General features: G+C 41.2%; 1 protein-coding gene across 2 annotated transcripts in view; it reads left to right on the top strand.

Moving 5' to 3' along the window:
* FKBP1B (FKBP prolyl isomerase 1B) overlaps positions 1-21,872 on the top strand; it is a 45,125-nt gene extending 23,253 nt beyond the window's left edge. For both annotated transcript variants that reach the window (XM_068183345.1, XM_068183346.1), the window contains 2 exons: positions 18,488-18,600; positions 21,169-21,872. In XM_068183345.1, coding sequence (XP_068039446.1) covers positions 18,488-18,600; positions 21,169-21,297 — 242 coding nt within the window. In that variant the 3' untranslated portion in view covers positions 21,298-21,872. The remainder of the gene's footprint in view (positions 1-18,487; positions 18,601-21,168) is intronic.
* Positions 21,873-22,483: the final 611 nt, after the last annotated feature.

Below are 22,483 nucleotides of genomic sequence, written 5' to 3'. Positions count from 1 at the left end.
CCTGGCAGCACCACACCAAGTGCTCATGGAGCAGCATCCAGGCTGTGAATTGGAGCATTCACTCAACTCAAAAATCTCAGCATGGCTCTGGAGCCAATCCTAGACCTTGCTACTGGCCTCATGGGGCAGTTTATCACATCTTCTATTTAATCTTGCTTTGGGCAGACTGAGAACCCGATGACAAGAATGTCCCATGCATGATTTAGCTCCTGCAGATGATCAGGACATGCCTGTCTTAATTTGTGACATATTCAAGCAAGAGGGAGAAAAAGCAAGGAATTTGATGGGCACAGTAGAGTAGTTGCAAGGAACACCCTCCTGCTACTCTGCAATGCAATTTGAGAGTCACAGCAGGTAAACAGTATTTTATCTGTGAGGACACAAGGTTGTCTTTGCTTCATCGATCTCCTTAGGGCTACATAGGAAGGATGTTCATCTCCTTCTTGAAAGCTGCATGTTGCTGCAGTTTGTGACGTTTGCAGAGTTACACTACTGATTTTATTTTCTTAGGAGAAAAGATAAATAGAGAATTTCTCATTTGTACACCTGGACATGCCTTGGACATCTGCACAATAAGGCATTAAAGCTCAAAGTGACGGAGAAGCAGAAGATAGCTCACTATTTAACATCCAGCTGGAGAACTGTGTTTACTCCTGTATTACATAACTGCTTTTTCAGACAATTTCTGTATTTTTCCATGCATCTCTGAAAGTGCTTCCAGTTATTCCAGTAAACATGGGTGTGTAGGAAGAAGGGGAGTAATTGCTTTTGAAATGGTTGAAAATAATGCAGTTATAGCCCTGTAATCAGATGCTTCAGGATGTGGCTATTTATTTCACAGTTCTGCTTGCTAAAAATCTATCCTGCAGTGATCAGCCAGTGGCAGTTCTTGGGTTTCAGATAGAAATATTCAGGAAGGGAAATTTGGTGAGATCTACAGATTGAATTTATTCACAGCAATAAACTGCTCTCCAGGGTGAATTTAGCTCAGGAAAAATAAAGAATGAGCTAGCCAGTTATCACAACCAAACAACCATGTTAATGGTTCTTTGGTTACTTTCAATGCAGATGCTTTTGGACAAAGGTTTGCTCTTAAATGTCCTCCCCACTACTATAGAGTTACTAATGTTTTTTAATAGCATTTTCGTTGTTTCCTGGAACAGCAAAAGGGGAATTTGATTATGTTTGTATTGTAGTATCATTCAAGAGCTCCATTGTGCTTAACTGTGCAAAAAATGGATTAAGAAAAACTCTAATTCTCAGACAGCTGAGGAAAATGAACAAAAAAGAGGAAGGGACAGTCAGATGCACACTTGTATTACTATGATATTTACTTTATGTTTTCGAAGGCAAATAAAGTGAGAGGCATCTCTCAGCCAAATTATCCATTTAATAACTCATTTTCCAGTAATGTTACAACACGTTTGGGTGTTGAGGAGAGAGCCTTATAGACTGAGGTGGCCTCAGAGAGATGCATAAAGAGAGCATTCAGGCCGTGGAGCACAAGAGTCAACGCCTCCACCGGGTCTCCAGGACCATTTGTTTGTTTTGAACATGTTTTAGCCCACGGGCAGCCTTGCCTGGGCTCCCTCCAGAGCGAGCTGGTGATTCTGTAGAATGTGTGGTATGGCCGTGCTGCTGTTAATAGCCAGGGACGGGAGCTGGCCAGGGACGTGTGCACAGACGTCTTGTGGCGTTGTCAGCCCGTCCAGTCCCGCCTGTGGCCTGCTCTCACCCCGGGCCTGAGCGCTGCAATAGCCACTTCAGGCAGAGCCTGGCTCCCCCCATTTCGTCTCCTTCCCCTTTTGCTCTGTAAATTTTTGTCCTGTCCACATCTATTGTTGGCACAGAGACATCAGTAGAAAGTTCTCTTAAGCCTGTGCTTGCATATTTGGATTCAGGCCAGTGAAAGTTAAACCTGATCGTCTTAGCCTCTCACTACCCCTGCTCCTTCTGGCTTTTTCAGTAGTAAATGATGACTCTCCTCGAGATGAGCCAGATTTTCCTGGGGGCAGGTTGGCATTCCCCCAAGACATACACATTTAATGGCATGTGCCAGTGGATGTAAACGCAGGATAGAGGGGTTTTGTTCCTTTTGTACCCACTATCCAGTTTGTTCCTTGACACTTTCCCTACCCACAGGGGAAAGGATGGCCATCTATACAAGCCAGAGTTTGATTGATTTTTTTATTTATTGCCTTCCTTCCTCAAGCTGCCTGTAGCAGGCACACTGAATTTCCAAAAATGAAGGTGCTAATACAAGTATCACTTACTGCTCCTCCTGTAACATCCATGCCACTGTTACCCAAAATGAGAAATGCAATTTGGATGAGTCAGGGAGTCTGCCCTGACTCAGACTAACTAATGTAGGAGTGTCTCGGGGTCATGGATATTTCTATTAATAGGGTCAAACTTGAGCTGGGAGCTCTGGTTTGATTTACCTATATTTAGCAGTCACACCAATGCAGCAAACCCAACCAAAATAAACCTGTCTCAATTTTCTTTGAATTTGTGATAAAACAAAATAAAATACAGTCATTATCTAGAGGTAATGAAACATGATGGTTTTATTCCATGCTCAGCCAACACACTAATTATTATGTTATGTTCTGCTGTTGCAGTAAAAAGTGTTGAAACCAAACTATTTTCGTGTCTCATACATGTCTTTTTTTTTTTTCTTCACACAAATTAAACCACAAAGATCTCTCTTGTATTCTGGTCCTTTCAAAGTGTATGTGCAAGGACACTGGGAGAAGCTCTATCATTTCTCCTTCCTACCCTCTCAGTAGACTGTTGGTACAAGGACAAGTGAAGAAAATGTTTCTTGCTGTTAAGAATAAGTTGTGGGCAGATATTCTCACAGTAAATTTTGTAATACCAAGGCTTATTAGTCCTGGGTCTAGCAGAGTAATTCCATATTATAAAATCTTTGTGGTGCAAGGTTTAGAATGTGTTTATTTTCTGGCTTCCAGGAAGGCAAATTGTCTTTAAATACAGTGAGTGAGTGAGAAAAAAAATAGCAAGAAAATTGAATAGACTATCTAGGGAGCTAGGGAAACTGTGTAGGAGAGTTGAAAATATCTGTAGCAGACTGTATGGTGGGAAAACCCTGCATCCCAAGTCTCATATCTCTGGAATGGCTCAGTGGGAATTTCTCCTCAGCCGGTACGAGCTCACATTGCTCTCTTGACCTTTTTGAGGTTCAATTGATTTACCCCCGCTTGAAACCTGACCTTTTGTGTGCAGATAGCAAGGTGGCATAGAACTTCTGTGTCCAGATAGCAAGGTGGGAGAGAGCAGAGCAACACTTCCTAATCTCCACAAAGGCTTCTGAAGCAGATAAAAAAACAGAGCCCCTGCTTTGCATTCTGTAACACTTTAGCAAAACCAACAGGATACGAAGCTGCTCTGAACAAGATCAGAAGAAGGGTTACATGTTCCTGTAACCTTAAAAATACAGGTGACGCTGATTTGTGTTCTCTTCTGAGCTGAAATGTTTGAGATGTAAGCAACCAGAGACGTGGCCCAAGGCACTGAGTTGAGTAGCACTGTCACCACAAAGACAGAAATAAAGATCATATCTGGGCACCTGCCTAAAAGGGTTCTATGGACTGTTAAACCAATTAAGGATCAGATAACATGTTCTCCCAGTCACTGGGATGGAGTCTGTCTGCCTTGGAGTAAAAACATAATTGTGCCATTACTAGAAATGCTCAATGTCAGCTTCATGTCATGTGTGAAACTCTGTATCCTTTTAATGGCTGTGCAAAGCATTAGACTTAAAAAAAAAAAAAAACCTAACAGCAACAACAGAAAATCCCAACAAAAATCTGTAGTTTAAATCTTCCTCCCCTTTTTATTAAGCAATACTGAGAGTCAACATAGATCTTGGAGCTCACCCAGAGGAAGTTTGGTATTTGATTTGAATGTGCATAGTGCATCCCTAAAATTCAAACTTGTGGAGGCCAAGACAAATGTATTTTGTCATATAATTCTGTGTTACATGACAGCCAGATGCCGTGCTCTCGGCCTGTGAAACATTTGCTGCAGACATTGTCTTTGCAGCATGGCAAATGACCTTTCTGTGTTTTGTTGTTTGTTTTGTTTTGTTTTTTTTTTTTCACTGCTAGGGCTTCACCTCCAGCCATCATTAGATTACTAGGCAGAGAACATGACACAAAGTTCAAGCTGCTGTGAGAAAATGGAATTGTATGTATCCACACATGCGCCAGCTGTGAGGAATTGATACTGCTCATGTGTTTATTGGGTTCAGGTTGCACTACAACACCAAGTGCATCACTGCACAAGATCACAGGGCCCCCTTTGATCTTCCTTGCTGATATGATTCTGTAATTTCCTCTTCCTTTGCATCCTTCAGTCTTACTTGCAGCAGGATGACTTTAAAAAAAAAGAAAGATAAAAAAGAAAATATGCTATTGTTGGATTTCTAGTCAACAATATCCTGGGAAAAGCAGCATTGGCTGTTCCACTGAAAAAGTTGCTACAAAATGATGTCATCTGGCAGTAGGGACCAAAACAAGACAGGGTATAGCAGCAGCTAAAAATGACAATCTGCAATGCACCAATATTTAGGTTTCATGGACCTACAAAGGAGTTTGGGAAAAGAGATGCAACTAAACACTGCTGGAGTTCTGGCTGCTTGCAGGGTGCACTGTGCCTGTATTAAACACATAATTTGGTCTAAGAGAGGTAAAAAAATATTACACCTGAGCAGAAGCAGACTGTTATATTTGCTCAAAAATTACTTCTCTGCTTAATGTAGTGTTGCAATCCAAATGCATGTGGTTTATAAATCAGCTTTTCTTTCTTTTTGAATCATGCTCCTTTCTTTTAAACCCTTGGGAAACACCGATTGAAGATGTATTTGTGAAACTGTTTAGCAAAATGTTAACTTGAGATTTGCTTTCTAGGAGTCTGGTGTCATTATCTCCAGAGTCAGGTGCTCAGATTTTTGCAGGAAAGGCTGTTTGTGTTGGGGTAGGCACCTTAGTACTGAGGGCAGATCATAGAAGGGCTCACTGGGTCGTTTGTAAGCTGTGCAAAAATGTATATGCGGGTTGTTTTTTTTTTCTTGGAGAGTTGGCTGCTGAATAGCAACCCTACTGGGCTTTGAAATGTGTGATCACCTCTCCAAGAAGGCTGTGAACAGCAAGTAAGAAAGTGAGGATCCATAAGGACAGAAGGCATTATTTAATCCTCCTGCTGGAAGGCAAACACCAGGGCACACAGTGCACAGGCAAGGCAGATGATGTTGTGACTGAGAAGGGCAAAGCACACAAAAATTACAGAAATATGTATAGATCAAGAATTGAATTACCAGAATTGTTATGGCTTTCTTAGACTTTTGATACAGTAAATATTATAATAGCTGTGATTTTCAATTTTATTCACTTTTTTCTTGACAAGTGTTTTATGACACAAACAGCCAGAATGCTTAAAAGTCTGATGAATGATTTCCAAAGACCCAGTGTCCTGGATGATTGCTGCCCTTGTGAGCAGGATCACTGAAACTGCCTGTGCAGGCAGCCCGTAAATCAGCAGATCCGCGTGTAAGCATTCAAATGGTTCCCAAAACAGAGAGAAATTAACTGCCACAAGCCTTTTTTTTTTTTTTCCTGTGTGCAAAATGGGAAAATCGAAGCAGCGACTCAAATTAATTGAATGTTTACACATTCCATAGCATTAGATCTTACGGATTACAGAGTGAGCCATGTTACCTGGTCAGGGAAGATCTGTTCAACTATTTTTACTGGGTGAATTATTATTTTAGGCTACATAACTGTATCCCTCTCACATAATTGTCAGCTTCTTTGATCCAAATTTTTGCTCAGTTCTGCATTTTTTTTTTGTCTGGTTGGGCTGTGTGGATATTTGGATTTTATCTGATATGCCTCCCTTTCAGCAAGCTTCTTATGAATTTAAACTTCTCTCTTTTCCTTTTATGTTTGCTTCTTAATAACTCTGGGGACTTTTAGCTTGGATGTAGCTAAACAATATTTAGTGTTATGTAACTGGATAGGTGGTGGTGCTCAAGAACCCCTTAGACCTCATACAAGCTGAATTTTAAATAGATTTAAATACTAGTAATAAGAAAACCAAGTAATTAAGTCTTCCTAGAATGTAATATTTCAGATGAACATAAGCCTTTTCTTTTTATTATTTTAAAGCAAAATATTTTATTCCATTCAACCCTGAACCATATTTTCTCTGGAGTTTTGAAATTGAACAGGACATTGATTATTTTTTCCACAGAAAAACAACCTTTGATACTGTGGTTTGAATGTTTTTGCCATATGATTGCTAGGAACCGATTTTTACTGACTTCACATAGTAAATTTCTCATATAGCTGCTACTTTTTCAGTTACACATGCTGGGATTATAAAAGATAGTGTGACCTGGGATAGAGCACAGTCTGGTCTACAGCAGTCCCTGTGAGCTATGCAATGTATGCACCATCTCAGTCTTTCTTTTACAGATTATAATATTACACATTTCACTGTAGAGTCTGAAATCTTCAGGCTCTTTTTTGTTGGTGTAATAATACATTTCTTTATGTAGTACTTTGCTGTTTTTCCACACTCAACTTGTGTTGCTCTCCACTCTGTTGTGCTGTTGAGGTATTTTTGGCAATGTTTATATCTGTTGTTTGTATCTATGGACTGACTGCTATTTCTATTTGTAGTATCTAAACTGGCTTAATTTACAATGTCTTTTGTTTGCTGCAGTCCCGAGAGTGAAAACACTTTTGCTTTTGGGAGAAGGTTTTGGTCTTTGCAGTCCATCCTCAAACTCCCACTGAAGGCAGTGAGGGCAATGCAGGGACAAACCCTACACATCAGGCACTGCTGATCTAACAACTCTTGGGAGCAAAGATTGGTTGCCCAGAAGGGTTGTGGTGTCCCCCTCCCTGGAAGTGTTTCAGGCCAGGTTGGATGGGGCTTGGAGCAGCCTGGGCTAGCGAGAGGTGCCAAAGGGATTGGAATGAGATTATCTAAGGCCCCTTCCAACACAAACCATTCTATGATTCCATGAGTCTGTGAACTGGGATCCAGATCTCTGCCCATGCTACTGACTTCCCTAATTACTACTTGTTTAGTTTTCTCCTAATTCTGTTGTTCTCTTATTTCCAGCTATCATAGAGATTCAAGGAGGGAGCAGAGAGGGTGATCCTGTTGAGTGTTTGGTTGTCTGATGATGAGAATGCCATCAGAAAAGGTGAAGAAAACAAGTTTAAATTCAGATTTAAGGTGGAGTTGAACTCACAGTGCCTTGACAAGTGTTTGTAATAGGAAAGATGGGCAGCACTACCATCTCTCCCGACCACCCTTGAAAAAAGGATGAACTTTCTCAGCCTTCTGTCTGTCTTTAAAACCAGATTCAAAGCTCTACATCCAAAATGAATGATGATGCTAAATTTTAGAAAGAGATTAAAATTGAGGTTCATCGTTCTACTTGCTGTGTCCTGCTACCTGACTATCAGCTGCACTTCACTTGGTGCACAGGCTTTCTGTATCTCACCTTCTGGAAGTGCCTGCTTTTCCCTATTGCCTCTGTAAAAAACTTCTGATTCTTTTTCTGTCTCTCACTTCAGTAAAATGCAAGGGGAAAGTCCCTAATGGGTGATATTCCTCTTCTTACCTCTTTCTTTGAGATGTGTCCCCTAAAATGTTTCTTTTGCGTTCTTTCTTCTTCATTGCCCAAGACATGAGTGGCTTATTAAGGAGATGAAAATAGATACAGGCTCTTGGAAATTCCTATTGTTCTTCAGAGAGATGACTGTAATGTCCAGCAGAGCAATGCCTTAGACCCATCTGTCAAGATAACAGCTGCTACTTTTTCCATAGTTCGTTTGTAAGAACACTGAGATCAAAACTTAGAGATGGAAAAGACCTATTTTTAAGAACAAACTGCACTGTTAATAGCTCCTTTCCACTGTGGCTCGGAAGATGTTTTAAAGGCTTACTGAATGAAGCTTTTCAGGATATCCAAGGCAAAGTGCATTAGTTAATAATATTATTGCAGGATATGCTATTGACTGGCTGACCTTGGTGAAACTACAATGCTTGTTTCACAGGGAATAAAATGAAGGTGAGTTATACTGACACTGCTGTCTGGTGACACAACCTATTCTTTTTGACATGCAGTTTTTTGTGTGATCACAAATGTACATTATTCTATATTCTTGCAGGATTCTGCTCTGGAGAATAGTCCCAAGTGCATGATTCAACGTAGATTTAAATTACTGAGATCCAGGTCTCAAACTGTTACATATATTTTTGTACTTCCATTAATATCAGGGGAACTGTGCCAGTTCATGCCAAAGAGAATCTGCAACATCAGGAATGATGAGCAAAAAAAGGAAACAAATGTGGCTAAAAAATAATCTCACAGTAATATGATTTCAGAACAAACTCAAAGTTTACAGGCAGAGTGATATTTATGACACTGACAGTGTCTGCCTTGGGGCACAAAAAACACTGTTTACATTGAAAATAATACTGCAAAAATACTCCTTTTTTTTGGGAAAGCAGGTGCATTCCTGGTAGGTGGGAAGAGCAAACTGTATATCCATGGAAAGATTTGTCCCTTTGATGAGTGTATCTCATCTACCTTTTAAAATGAAGGTCTAGGGTCATGCAGCAAACAACAAAGCTTCTGCTCAGCAAATGCTGGGTTTATCTGATATTAATGGTAGGCTGAAGTTCTGACAATACAGTAAGGGTTTCCCAACACATAACTTGTTAATGAACCCTTCTCAGAGTTCATTCTAAGACTAGAAGGGGCTCTTCTGTTATTCCTGCAGCAGGGTTGCTGAGTGTATTGACACACTGTAAGTGACTGGGTAGATGTGTGGTCACCCATTCTAAAGAACGTCAGGCAAAATAATCCACTGGAAGGCATTTGGTGCACAAATCAGAACCAGCTTGATTTTAAGCTGCATTTTTTCACTAATCTTGACTGTCATCAAGTAATTTTGGGTGGAATTAAGCTTGACTGTCTTTAGCTACCTAGAAGTCTACAGTGTGTCCATGTCAGTGAGGAGAGCGCAGCATCAAGATGCCTTTTCCATCCCAGCAGGGGACTCATCCCTTGAGTGGGCCAGCAGTGTGTTCCACCTGATCACCCTGGAAACTCTGCGTGGTATGGTGGAGTGAGTCTCATAGTGGCCTCAAATTGGTGTCAGTGAAGTAATGTCTCATTTTTCTGCATGGAATCACAGGCAGGAGGAGATGACTCCCCAGGAATTCTCCAAACACTTGTGAAGGGAGGGGCTATTGCATAATGCCAGCCGGGAAGGTTATGCCACATCTCTAAAATAAGATATTACAGGGCCGTCTGACCAGTCTAGATCAAAAAGTTGGACACCCTGGATGAAAAGCATTGGACTTCTGCATTATGTATGTTTTATGTACATATGAGATCATGGTGGAACAGCAGTGTCTGCCTCTGACTTAAGAGTATATGTAATTTTGGCATATTGACTGTGGCTGGCTGACATACTGGCTCAGTAAACACCCATTTTTATAAACTATTTACTTCTCTGGTTGTGTCCTGTGTTTCTCTCTTTTTCCAAAAATGTTTTTCCTTTTCCCCATCTTATTTAAGAACAGAGTAGCTGCTGAGTCCTTTGCATGATGTTAGACAATTACTGTGCTTGTCAAGATGAGTCCTAGTAAAACACTCCCTTGTAAAGGAGCTGTAGCCATGCTGAGTATCATTAAGAATGTGGGATGTGATAAAAAACCAAGTAAACAAGGACTTATGGGAGAGAAAGAGCATTCATTCACCAGGGATGTGGGAATAAATGTTATTTTTCGGTTCCAAATGCCTCAAAAGCCAACATGCCATATTGGAGTTAAGTGGTAACACATAAATAATATAAATTTTCATGCTCAAATTTATTGTTGTTGGGCATGCCCAGAGAAGCTGTGGGTTCCCTATCTGTGGGAATATTTAAGACCAGGCTGGATGGGGCCCTTAGCAGCTGGATCTAGTGCAAGATGTGCTGCCCATGGCAGGGAGTTGGAATGAGATGATCTTTAACATTCCTTGCAACCCTGACCATTCTATGATTCTCTCCATAGCTCCTTAATTCAGTGCCCTAGTAGAGATGGGTGAAACTGTCACTAGGCTGTTGCTAGCTTAAGCCAAGGGAATCAGAAATGTTGCACTTAAATGAAGATTTTTAGCACAAATTTTATTCAGAATGGAACATACTACAAGGCTAGACAGCTGAAAACCAAAAAAATGCCCAGCCTGAGAACAGCTTATCATTAAAGCCCACCTAACTGCTGCTAAGACTGTCATGTTGGGCTGGAAGGTGTTTCTTCTGGCAGTTTCTTCCCTGGAACAGAGGAGGAATTAAGAACCTCGTGCTTTTACCCCAAGTCCCCTCTCATGTGATCTCAGAGCCATGCTCAGAGCTTTCACTAGAAACCTCTGAAGATGCTTTTCTGGTGTTTTTCCATGCTCCCTGTCCCCAGATCTGTGTTGAGAACTCTGGAGTTCCACCTTGGGCCCCTCTGGTGCCATAGCCTGAGAGACAGTGGCTGTCACATTCACACCTATTTCAGGTTTAACTTGCTACACAAGTGTGTAACTCCCCAGTGGGAGGTCACCTGCACAGTTGTGAATGTGCCACAGGTTAAATGTCAAATCCACACCCCACAGCACAGGCAACCATGAAACAAAAAGGGAGGAGGGAAGGAAATACATGTGGCATAGGATGAGACTGAGAATGAAACCAAGTTGAAAAAATAAAACAATATTATTTTATTGCTTTGTTTTCATGGTGCACTAGGTGCTCAGAATTCTTTGGGCAAGCTCTGCTGCATGTGTTTGTGTGGGAAATCTTGCAGACTCTCTTCTTTGTATTACAACCATGCTTGAACTGTTCTTTGTGCTTTTGGGCTGCTACCAGAGGGCAGGGACAGAAAGACCCAGACCAATAAGGAACATTCCCTCTCCCTGCAGTCCCTGTGTTACAGGACATGGTGTTTGGGGATAGAGAAACAAGAGATCCAAAGTATTTCTGTATTAATATATTCTCTCTAAAATGCTGCTTTAGACATCTATTGTCCCCCTCATTAGCATTCCCACATTGACCTGATTCTGCCATGCTTATTCAAATGAAATTTGCCTTATGCTGCAGTAAAGTATATTTTACAGCTGAACTTTGTAACAGGAACAGAATCAAACTCTAAAATAAAAGTACTTTTTTAAGGTGACGGGATACCAGAAGAATTGTTTTCTCTTTACATTTCACGTAGATTATGCTTAGTGAGCCTCATATCTACCTTGAAGGTAAATCTACTTTTCCTTCTCTTAAAAGTATGCAAATCCCTAAAGCTGCTAGGACAGAAGAATGCCTTTCAGCAGAGTGAACTAGACAATTGCAGGTAATTTTCTGGCTGTGAAGTCGAGCTAAGTGCAAGGTTCTTTCATTTTGTCTTGTGGTTGTACGCAACAGTGATTCATAGCCCACGGTGATGCATTATTGAAGAGTTGTCTGTTGTGTCTTCATTGCACGCTGTCAGCTGCATAATAAATAATTGATTGTGCTGCTCTTACTCCACATTAAAGATATATGAGTATCTAATACAGGAAGAAAATGAAGTAGCAAGGCTGCCTGTGTTCAAAAGATGAAGCATTACTGAAGTGTGCTGCAGCAGCAGGAACTGGGAAGTGCCCACCACCGCTATCCATTTCCCACTTCTTCACTTTGAGTCGGTTTGTCATGGCAACAAATGGCACATTCAAGTCCTTGCTATTGCCTTTCTGGACAAATGAAATAATTGTGGTAAAGAGCTGATATGCTGCAGAGTTGTGCTTATCCCCTTCTCCCTTTTTTTCATCCCTCTAGACTGAAAATTCCCTTAAAGTATTAATTTTTTTTTTTTCTTAAGTGGCTGCAAACTGTCAGGAAAATGCAGTCTAAGACAGTAAATCCTTTTTTTCCACATAAGACTTTGTTTGTATTAAGCAGAGAAAATGTTAGCAGGATAAAGCTGAGTGTTTGCAGTGGTACTAAACCTCTATTGTTGAGCCTTTCCCTGGAAAAGTGAGGCTTCCTTTGCAGTTCAGTTGCCAAAGTCCCCAGACAGGATACAGTAAGGTGGCCATTATTCCAACACAATGAAGAGAACGAAAGCATCTTCCAGCTCACATTCTCTTTGTTTCCATTACAATAGCTATCAGCAAAATTAATGAGACAACAAATTTGTCCAGAAGAGTTTGCTTTGGAAGTCAAATCAAGGAAATCAGAGGTGTGTGCTGCTCACTGTGTTGTGGCAGGAGCAGGTTCATGGCCAGGTTACTGGGAGCTGTTGTTACAACAGAAGTATGTAAAACAGTGAATTGAATTTTGAGATAATAATGAAGTTAAGATGCAAGAAGTGTGAGATGTCTGAGTGATGCACATCTGGATTCTGATGGAAAGTGTTGGAGAGCTGAGTTAGGTCCTGGGAAGAAGAAACACAAGGCACTGACAGTATTTGCCTAGAAAACTGTTGCCCAGATCTCTGCATTTAACACTAAGACATAGGGGAGTTGTTTTTGTTCCGGAGGGAAAACACACTTTTTTCAGGTGTGTTAGCTTGAGACTCAGCCACAAGCTAAGGTGGGAACACCACTGAATGCAGGGAATGCTTTGCTACAGTATTTTTTCACATTATTTTATTATTGAAGACAACTGATCTATTTTAATGTAAAATGCAAGTAACACTACAGTGGAGTTCTGGTGTGAATCAAGCTGGGGTGTGATTTGTGACTTTATGGATGTGTTTCTCCCACCACCACTTCAGGGATTGTGCTGAACTGTGCCTTCCCTCTATACATTGGGAAGGCATCAATGTTGACACAAGGACTTTTGTGCAGCTCCTAGAACCTTTCTGATAGTATATTTTCCAGGCTAAAAGTGGATATTAGTAATAGTTGCATGTTGTAAATGGGGGGAAGATCAGAATTTCCAGCCTTTGTGATGTTCTTCTGACAGAATATGGATATGTTTTGACATAGAAACAATATATTTTATGAGGAAAAAAAGAAACACTTGAGATAAAAAAATTCTTAACCCACAGCAAAATTAACTCCTCAGAAAGTCCTAGGAACCAAACCGAAAGATATGTTCCTAACAGCACAGATTGATTACAGGGCATAATTGGAAAGGTGATGGAATTGAGTGGCATCAGAATATAGTCCCTGTCCTGAAGAGCCTCTGGTCTACATAAAACGAAATGGGATAGTGTCCTAGAAACTTCAGAATATCTGCCCCTCTTTCTGCTGCCAAAAACTGTTCAGGAAGCAGCTGTCCTCAAGCCTATGTATTGCCTTTACATTCTGTAGGTAATTACTGTTTGAAAAAATATAGGAATGGAATACTTCCTAGATGGATGATGCTGTTTTTTGAAAGTCACCTATTTAATTCAGTTTATCTCAATACTTGTGAGGTAAGTGAATCCCATTGTACAGGATAAAAAGAGAGCAACTAGTGAAACCAAGAGATTTGTCCTGGATTAGGATCGTCATCTTCTGATTCCCAGAATTTGTCAACACTGCAGAGACAAATAATTCAGTAAACACTGGAGTCAGTGAAGCCTGGGATGCAATTTTGCCTACTTCATTTAGAGATGGATAGCTGAGTTCATACTGCCTCACTAGGGCCCTATAAAAACCTGGCAGTCTAGCATTTGGTTTAAGGTACCTTACCTTTTGTAAGGTAGGTCACTGAGAATGATGAACAGTTCCAGGAGGTTTATTTCCTAACGTATAAACCTAGGTGGGATTAATCATTCTTGGAGATACTGCTCTTTCTACATTAGCCATAGGACTAGCCTAGATGCCAGGCTGAGACCCAGTTTCTACCTTTGAAGTGGATAACATTAGCAGTAGAATTTACACATGAATTTTCCAGGTTCAGGCACAAAAGCGTGACAGACGGATGGCCTCCAGTGTTCTCTCTCCATCCATCCTTTGTGTGGATAACAATTTTGCCATGCTTTGGGGCAGGGTTTTGTTGGGACAATAGGTGTATCAGGTGTCTAAGCTGGGCTGGCTCCACGGATTTGTGCTATGTGATTGCTTATATTCCCAGCTGAATTGTTCTCAGATGAAAGAAGAAAAGTAAGCAAAAAGAAACTTAGTCTGTGGTCCAGCCTTTCCATTCCTGACCTCTCTTCAATAATAGCGTTTCTCTGCTAACAAAGACTGAGCCTTTCTCTTGGTAGAAGCTGTTACAGGCTCTTCTTTCTACACAGATTTTTTTCATCGCATGCATAAGATCTTAATGTTGGTATGATCCCTATTCCTCTGCCAAATGTGGTTGAAATTGGCTCAAAGAATCACACATTATTAGGCAAGTGCAGACAGTGTCATTTCATTAGCCCTCTCCCCTTAGGAAACAGACTTCAGTGATGGGATCTTAGCTAAAGTAGTGCGGTGTTAAAAAGTAGTGCAGACAGCTGCAGGCACACCTGTGTTTTAATAAGAAGTAATAACTTGTGTTGAACTTCTCCTGAAGCTGTGATTTCACTGCCATTTTAGCCCAAATGGCATTGTAGTCCTGGCAGTTTGGATGGATCTGTGGTCATGTTCCTTAATAAAATGATCCAGCTACTCTTTAATCTGCAGCTTCAATGAGCTGAGCATCAGTGATTCAGTAGGATCCATGATCTGAAATGTCTTCTTTTCCGCACCCATTTAATTTTTAAAATTAAATCACATACTGGTTTTCAGTTAGGATGCCTTGTAGATCAGAATGTTTTCAAATCCATGACATATTCTGATAACCAAGTTTGTGCAATTAATTATTTTAATACAATGATTTTTCCTTTTCAGAAACATAATGTTTTTTTAACAAGTAGCCATATAGGCATCTAGATGTCCTTGCTCAGTCAAAATTCTTATTGATTGTTCTGACTTGCAAAACAATGTAATTGCTGAGTTCCAGATTGTGGGTTTTTTGCTCCTTGCTGTTAGCTAGATAAATAAAGACGTAGGCTGAAGATGGGCATCCATCCTTGTTGAAGAATATTAACTAAATCAATTTTTTCACCAAAAAAAATCAATTGGTGCATTAGCAAGAGAGAAAATAAAGCAGTGTGCTGTTTTAGCTCCCAGGAGTCTGCATAGCTAGCTCAAACTCTCAGAATCAGAGATAAAAAAGATCTAAAGTTCACATCTAAATCCGTATCAGAACTTCTTCAGGGCACATGGAGTCTCTGACTCATTTTCAGACTGGATGTACATTTAAAGGGTGCTCACATAAAAATTGACCCTCCTGCCAGAACTTCAGTGAATACAGACACTGCATCCCAGTTTGTCTTCCAAAAGCAGTAAGGTGATGACAGAGTAAGTTACATTTATGAATCCATAACCTCATGAATTTTCAGTTGTTGCTGAAAATAGGATGGTGCTGTAAATGTAGAAAAGCCTGATTTCTTCTACAAGGCCTAACACATCTTCTTTGGGCATTTTCTAGTGAAATTAATTAGTTTTTAAATGGTGTATCAAACTAGCAAGCTCATGGGTAGATGGAAATGTTACTTTAAATGGGAAACATTGTCCAGGAGCTGTTGTCAGAATCTCTGAAGAGGTAATTCTGATTCTGTCGCTGGATTGATGTGGGCTGTTTCGTAAACCATCAGAGCTTTAAGCTAAGAGTTTTAATAGGATTTAGTTACAAAGTGAAATGAATGCATAATAAAGTGTTGTGGAACTTTGCATCTGAATCTGAACTTTCAGATTGAGGCTATTTTATAATAAATATATTCTTTACCTCCTTGGGCTAATGTGAAGACTAATCAATGTTTGCGTACTGCTTTGAACATGCAAACTGTAATGACAATACTAAGTTTTAATATTAAAACTACTAAATATTGGGATTCTGTAGTAGTCTCCTTCCATTTCATAGAATCATAAGGCTTTATGATGTGTTTAAAAATAAAAGTGCTCTGAGGAAGGACTGTCTCTTAAATTTAAGATCAAATACTTCAAAAAGGATTATATTATATGCCTGAGAGCTCCCCCTGAGCTGCTTCTCCCTGCCTGCCCTCCCCCAATACTGGCTGAATTTCTATATTACAAATGAATCCATCTTAGTCTGTAGCTGGAAAACCTTGTTCAGGAGCTACTGAGGCTTCCCAGCCTGCCTGGAGGGGTTTGTGGATATCACTGAGCTGATGCATTGCAATAATATAAGTGAATTTCCCCCTGTGTTGGTGAGGCCATCCTTGGGTTCTATGTCCAATTCTGGCTCCTCAGTTCAGGAAGGACATTGAGGGGCTGGAGTGAGTCCGGAGAAGGGCAATGGAGCTGGGGAGGGGTCTTGAGGGTAAGTCCTGTGAGGAGTGGCTGAGGGAGCTGGGAGTGTTAGTCTGGAGAAAAGGAGGCTCAGCAGGACCTCATCACTCTCTACAGCTCCCTGACAGGAGAGGGCGGCCGGTGGGGGCCAGGCTCTGCTCCCAGGGAACAAGGGACAGAGCAAGAGAAAATGGCCTCAAACTTTGCCAGGGCAGGTTTAGGTTGGACATTAGGAGAAATTGCTTCAGAGAAAGGATAATTAGGCATTGGAATGAGCTGCCCAGGGAGGTGGTGGAGTCACCTGGATGTGGCACTCAGTGCCATGTTCTGTTTGACAAGGTGGCATTGAGTCAAAGGTTGGACTCAGTGATCTCAAAGGTCTTGTCCAACCACACTGATTCTGTGATTCTATGTACTTGCATGAGAACACACATACAACACCTCGTTATTTTACTGTAAAAAACTAAAGGATTATATCAGGCACTAATGGTAATGGTTATGAAACATTCCTTATGGGCAGATTACTCCATAGTTTTCTTTCTAAGGCCTTGAGTACATGCATAGGTCTGAAAGATCAACTTGGACAAATGTTGGACTTGGCTAATGGCTAATTTGCCTTAATGTGGCATTTTATTTTAAAGTTAATGTAAAATATCTGGACAGAGAGCCCCACTGGAATAATCAAACACTGTGTGCTCATAACTGCAAGTCAAGAATTCCATTGCTGCTGATTTAACTACTAATGAATTTGAAGACATCTGTGTCTAAGCTGTTGTTTGGACTTCCTTTTATTCATTGCACAGAAATAGGCACTGCTGGGATGTGATTCATGATGTCCTAATGTACATCCCTAGATCTGATTAGATAAATTGCTCCCTGAAAGTGCATTTTTCTCTGACTTGATTATCTATTTTCTCTGAGTAATTAGCTCAGAAGTAGCTGGCTACATCTTAGAAGCCTAAAAGTTGGCAAAATGAATCCTACCTTTTTAGTCTCTGTTTTTCATTCTGGCACATCTCTTCATATTTACCTTTGATTCATAGTTCAGACTTTCTAAGTAAGCAAAATATGCCTCTTTGTTATTGGACAATAATTGATGGCTTTCGCTGAAAAATAAAATTTGTGCATCAAGCTGATCTGTTAATATAACTGCTTTAATGGAAATATACTAGTAAGACTGTATCTTCGATTCTGGATCTTAAAGACCCTTTTTCTCAGCATTTTCTTTCAAAGCTGGACTTGTTAATGTTCTTTGCAACCAGAGTCTTTCTCAGAGTAATGAACTTCTTTTTGCACAACCCCTTGCAGAGAAGAGTCGTGGTATATGCCCACAGCACTGGCTCTACAGCACTACAAAGAAAGGATTGATTCTAACGTATAAATACCAGCTCAACCTTGCAATATTGTAAAGCATTTTAAGTACCAGGTACTTCTACATTGAAAGCTACTGTAATCAGCCACAATTTGAAAAGAGAAGGAGAATAGCTAATCATGTAACGCTCTGTGAAGGTTTGTCCATTTGCTGAGGAATCTGGGCGTGTGCTCAAACCCATGGATTGAAATAGTGCCCATCCAAAGGAACGAGTCATGTCTTCTGTGACTGTCTGGTGGCTGAATGAAAACATGAAGAACAAGGGTAGTAATACATTTATATTAATGTCTTTGCCACTTTCGTATATGTGACTGCAGAATCTCTTCTGTTCTCTCTGTGTGAGGGGAGAGATGCAGTTTTCATGTTGTGTAGAGGTTTCACACACATGGTGTGGGATGGCTCAATTTGTGTAACACACACTATTAGGGGCAGCCCTGAATCAGGCACCTGTCTTGGGATTCTCTCTTCTGCTGCCTTCCACTTGTTCCTTGCCTGCTTTTATCCACTTAGGCAGGGAGCTCCACTGTGCAAACAACAGCTCTTCTGAATGTCTGTGCAATGTTTGGTGCAATATGTGTCATAACCTATTGCATTGAGAACAGTAAAAATAAAAATAAAGGTAACAATATGGTACCACTGCAGTTGCCTCTCCTGCCTTTTGAATGAGGCTTTAAAATGAAAATGGAAATGAGCAGCTGATGTGACCAAGACATTAATTTTTCACTCCTTCCCTCTCCTTCAGCTCTTAAATTTAGATGTAGCTCAGACTGAAACCATGTGTCTTGTTTTGGCAGGAATGCTACAGAATGGAAAGAAGTTTGATTCCTCCAGAGACAGAAACAAGCCTTTCAGGTTCAAGATTGGTAGGCAAGAAGTCATTAAAGGATTTGAAGAAGGTGTTACACAGGTATTAATAAATTGTTCTGGCTGAACCTGGAGCTGGCTGAAGGATGTGTGAGCTCAGCAATGTCTAGGGCAGTGGTGACAAGACCAAGTGGAAATCACAGTGAAGGATATGGAGTGTTTTTATGAAAGCATGGTGCATTTGAGCACAGTATTTCCTGTAGTTTCAATCCATCCATCCATCCATCCATCCATCCATCCATCCACCCACTCAGGGCTATCCCCTGCTCACAAGCCCTTCCCCATGGTATCCATTTGGGAGGGGAGAGATGAAGTCCCCTCCCCAGGTGCCATATAAGCCCTGTCCCTCTCCCTCTGTCAGCTCCACAAACAGACAGCAGTGGCCTCTAAAATGTTGAGGTGGCAGCTTTTTATGGAGTGACCTCTATTCAGCTACTCCATAAAAGCCCATGCTGCCCTATCTGATGGCATCCATGAGCCAGCTACAGATTCTGACCCTGACTGAATAGGGTACTAAACTGCACTGTTACATTTTTACAACGTCAGACTCCCAGCTACAAAACATTCACTGACCAGCCCTATGCTGAGAGAAAGAAAACTGCCCTCCATCAATTACAGTGTGAGTACCAGCACAGTAAAAGCCCCACAGTACAATTCACTGCCAGGTCTTGCTTTTTGTGCAGTGCTGTGAGGCCCCTCACACATAAGGAGTGTGATCAGGCTGCTCAAGAGCATGAGTGAATGAAACCAGGGTGCAGATTCCTCCCGACTTCCCATTTCAGGATCCAAGAGCTCAGTGTAGGAGGCAACTGCTCATATACTCTTATAGGAACAACTTTAACAGGAACAAGTTCTTATGATTAAGTAGAGAGAAGGGAATAATGCAAAATGAGAAATAATTCCATGAGGAATGATGTAACGATGCTTTTCCAGAGAGGGGTGGAAGAGACAAGGGTTTCCAGCCCTATGGAGAAAGCAGTGCAAGCATTCCCTTCTCTCCAGCCAGAGAAATCCTAGGAATCCTAGACTGTGAAAAATACCATCTTCCTATGAAGGATTTGAGTTGGACTGCTAATTATTTGCTTTGCAGAAAGGCCTAAGAGAGCTCATCACTGCAGAGCTATAGGAAGCAGAAGCCATTGCAGATAAAGCAGCATCAACAAGCAGTGGGTGATTAAATTCATCCCTTCCTTGACTGTTCTCACTCCCCAGCTCTTGTCCCTTAGAAAATAAGTGGCCGAGAGCCATGCCAGAAGCCCGTGTGGCCACACGCTGCCCTCCTGCTCCTCCTAGTGGATCACTGACACAAGTCGAGCTCGTGGCTGTCTCCTTCCACCGCAGGGTTTGAGGGATTTGGGGAGTCTGCTGGACAGAGTCTCTTGGAACAAGGCAGTTCCCTATGTCCAGCTCACAGATTTCGCAAACCTTGGTGTAATGACTGTCAGATGTCAGCAGGGTCTGCGTTTCTCTGCTCAGCTTCTCAAAGTTCAAATTTGCCTCATCCCTAAAACCCCAGGCATGACCTACTAGCTGTCTGCTTTGCAGGGACACATCCAAGCACTGCACAGCCAGCTCCATGCAAAATCTCTGTGGGGACCAGGGGAGGCTGATGGCTTGGACGTCCTCAGCCCCATGCCATGAATACTCCTTGAATGTGGGAAAATTCATATCCCCATTTTTTTTTTTACCCAAAGTAATTGACTCTCTAGCTTTGTATATTTTATAGAACCTGAAAATATTCTCAACAGGAGCTATCACATAATCTGTAGTCCAGTGATGTGCCCAGTCTTGGGAGAGAGGTCTGAGTTAAAATCACTGTTTCAAATCACTGTTTCTTGCCCAGTGAATATTCCATCACCAGTGTATAGTGCATGAACAGCAGCTTGAAAATGTTCCAAAATTCTCAGTTAGAAAATAACTCCAGATCTCAGTGAGCAGTTCCCTTCAAAGCCAGCCTGGAGTGAGGGAAATCAGCATTCCTGCCCATCCAGTGGCAAGGGCTCTCTGCCTGGATCAGTAGCACAAGTGAGATGTCTGCACTGGGACAGTTTAGGGACTCAGTTTAGGGAAATAAGTGCTGAACCTGGCTGTGTTGGGCACTGGTCTGTCATGAATAGAGAGCTCTGAGGGCTTTTCCCAGTGCCTGCTGATGGTGTTCCTTGTACCCTGTGCTCCACAGGAGGAACTCAGACCTCCTGCAGCCTGCCCCAGTACAGGCAGGATGGACCAAGCATTGTGTTAAAAAGTCTTTGTGTCACTTCCAGGCTGGTTCTGGCAGTTTAAATAACTGCTGTGAGAGTGCAGATCATTGAGGAGGCCCATGTCCATGCCTGAGCTTTTTGTGGCAGCTTCAGCTTGAAGTGAAACTGCTTGGACTCAGAATCATATAATGGCTTGGATTGAAAAGAACCTTAAAGACCTTCTTCTTCCAAGCCCCAGACTCAATAATCCTAAAGGTCTTTTCCAAACTAAACAATTCTATGAATCTGGTGTTCCCAACACTCCATGATTCTGTAAATCTGCCAGGTAATGATTTTTTTTGTTTTCCTCCTAATCCTGTTTTTTTTTGTGTGTGTGTTCTCTTTTCCTTTCTCCAACGTCCAAAACGCAGATGAGCTTAGGACAAAGAGCAAAGTTGACCTGCACACCTGAGATGGCTTATGGAGCCACAGGCCACCCTGGGGTCATACCTCCCAATGCCACACTCCTCTTTGATGTGGAACTTCTCAGGTTAGAGTGAACCTTCCTGAGGGAGTTGGCTGGAGACATCTGTTAATAACCATCCGTTCCTTCCTGCCTTGCCAGCAGCCGGAGGAATCTTCACTGGAACCCCAACCTTCCTTGCTCAAGCTGTCCTGTCTGTAGCGCCTGACGCTTGGTTTCCTAAGCCTTCCTTCTCTTTTATAACTTTGTGGTGCCCGTATTTGCCTTTTATTAGAAGCTTTGCTCTGAGGAAAAATGTCTCCCAGTGTAACATTTCCGAGTTGTACATTTTATTGAATTTGCATGTATGAAGAATTCACAGTGATGACTGAAAATATATATAAATATAAATATAAATATATATATATATTCCTTATTGAAAAAACCACTGCCTTACTGTACACTTAAATCAAGAAAAAATAACCACAAAAGGTGCTCAAAAGAAAAAAATCCAATGTACACCTTGTACATGAACGGGCATTAGCCAAACAGAGTTACCTGCGCTGCCACTTTTCTCAACTTGTATGTTCTGCTTGCTGCTGTTTTAAAAAAATACTGTCTCATTTAAGAATTACAAGTATATAAATAAAACAATAAAATCTTGATACTTTACCATTTCTCATCCTGTTTTTCTCTTCTGTCTACCGGGATGCTTTTTACTGTACAAGAAGTTCTTCAATCATCAATCCATTTTTTAATTATTTCTCTTATATGAAATACATGTAGCTCTATGCACTGCTTCTATGGCCCAGTGGAAGATCTCTGTGGGACCAGAAGTACTCTGGAGGCAGGAAGATATGTTGGCTGTTACTTACCTGGATTTGGGAGCAGGACCTGATCAGCAAGGCTTTCTCTGTGCTGTTATTTTGTCTTGTCTGATTTCTTTCCATTAGGCTCATTTTTCCTCTTTGCTGTAGAAAACCAGGGTCGTGATGTTACTTTTATTTAACTTGACTATAAACTATTTGCATGGTTTTCTGCTAATAGATGTTTTGATGGTCATATTTCATACAGTTGTGCTGTTTCTATATCTGTGTAAGGAGAACACTCCCAGCATGAGCAGTCAGACAGCAAAGCTACAGACATGACCCCAGGTGACACCTCCTGGAGTTGGGAGAGGGAATGAGTGCAGAGAAGCAAGACTGGCGATCTGGCCAGGGACCATAGCTCGTGGTCTTCTCTCTCCAGATGTTCATTTTACCCACAGAGCTGCATTTATTTTA

Source organism: Anomalospiza imberbis, chromosome 3 (genome assembly GCF_031753505.1).
Source record: "Anomalospiza imberbis isolate Cuckoo-Finch-1a 21T00152 chromosome 3, ASM3175350v1, whole genome shotgun sequence".
Taxonomy (NCBI): domain Eukaryota; kingdom Metazoa; phylum Chordata; class Aves; order Passeriformes; family Viduidae; genus Anomalospiza; species Anomalospiza imberbis.
This window is presented reverse-complemented; position numbering and strand designations above follow the sequence as displayed.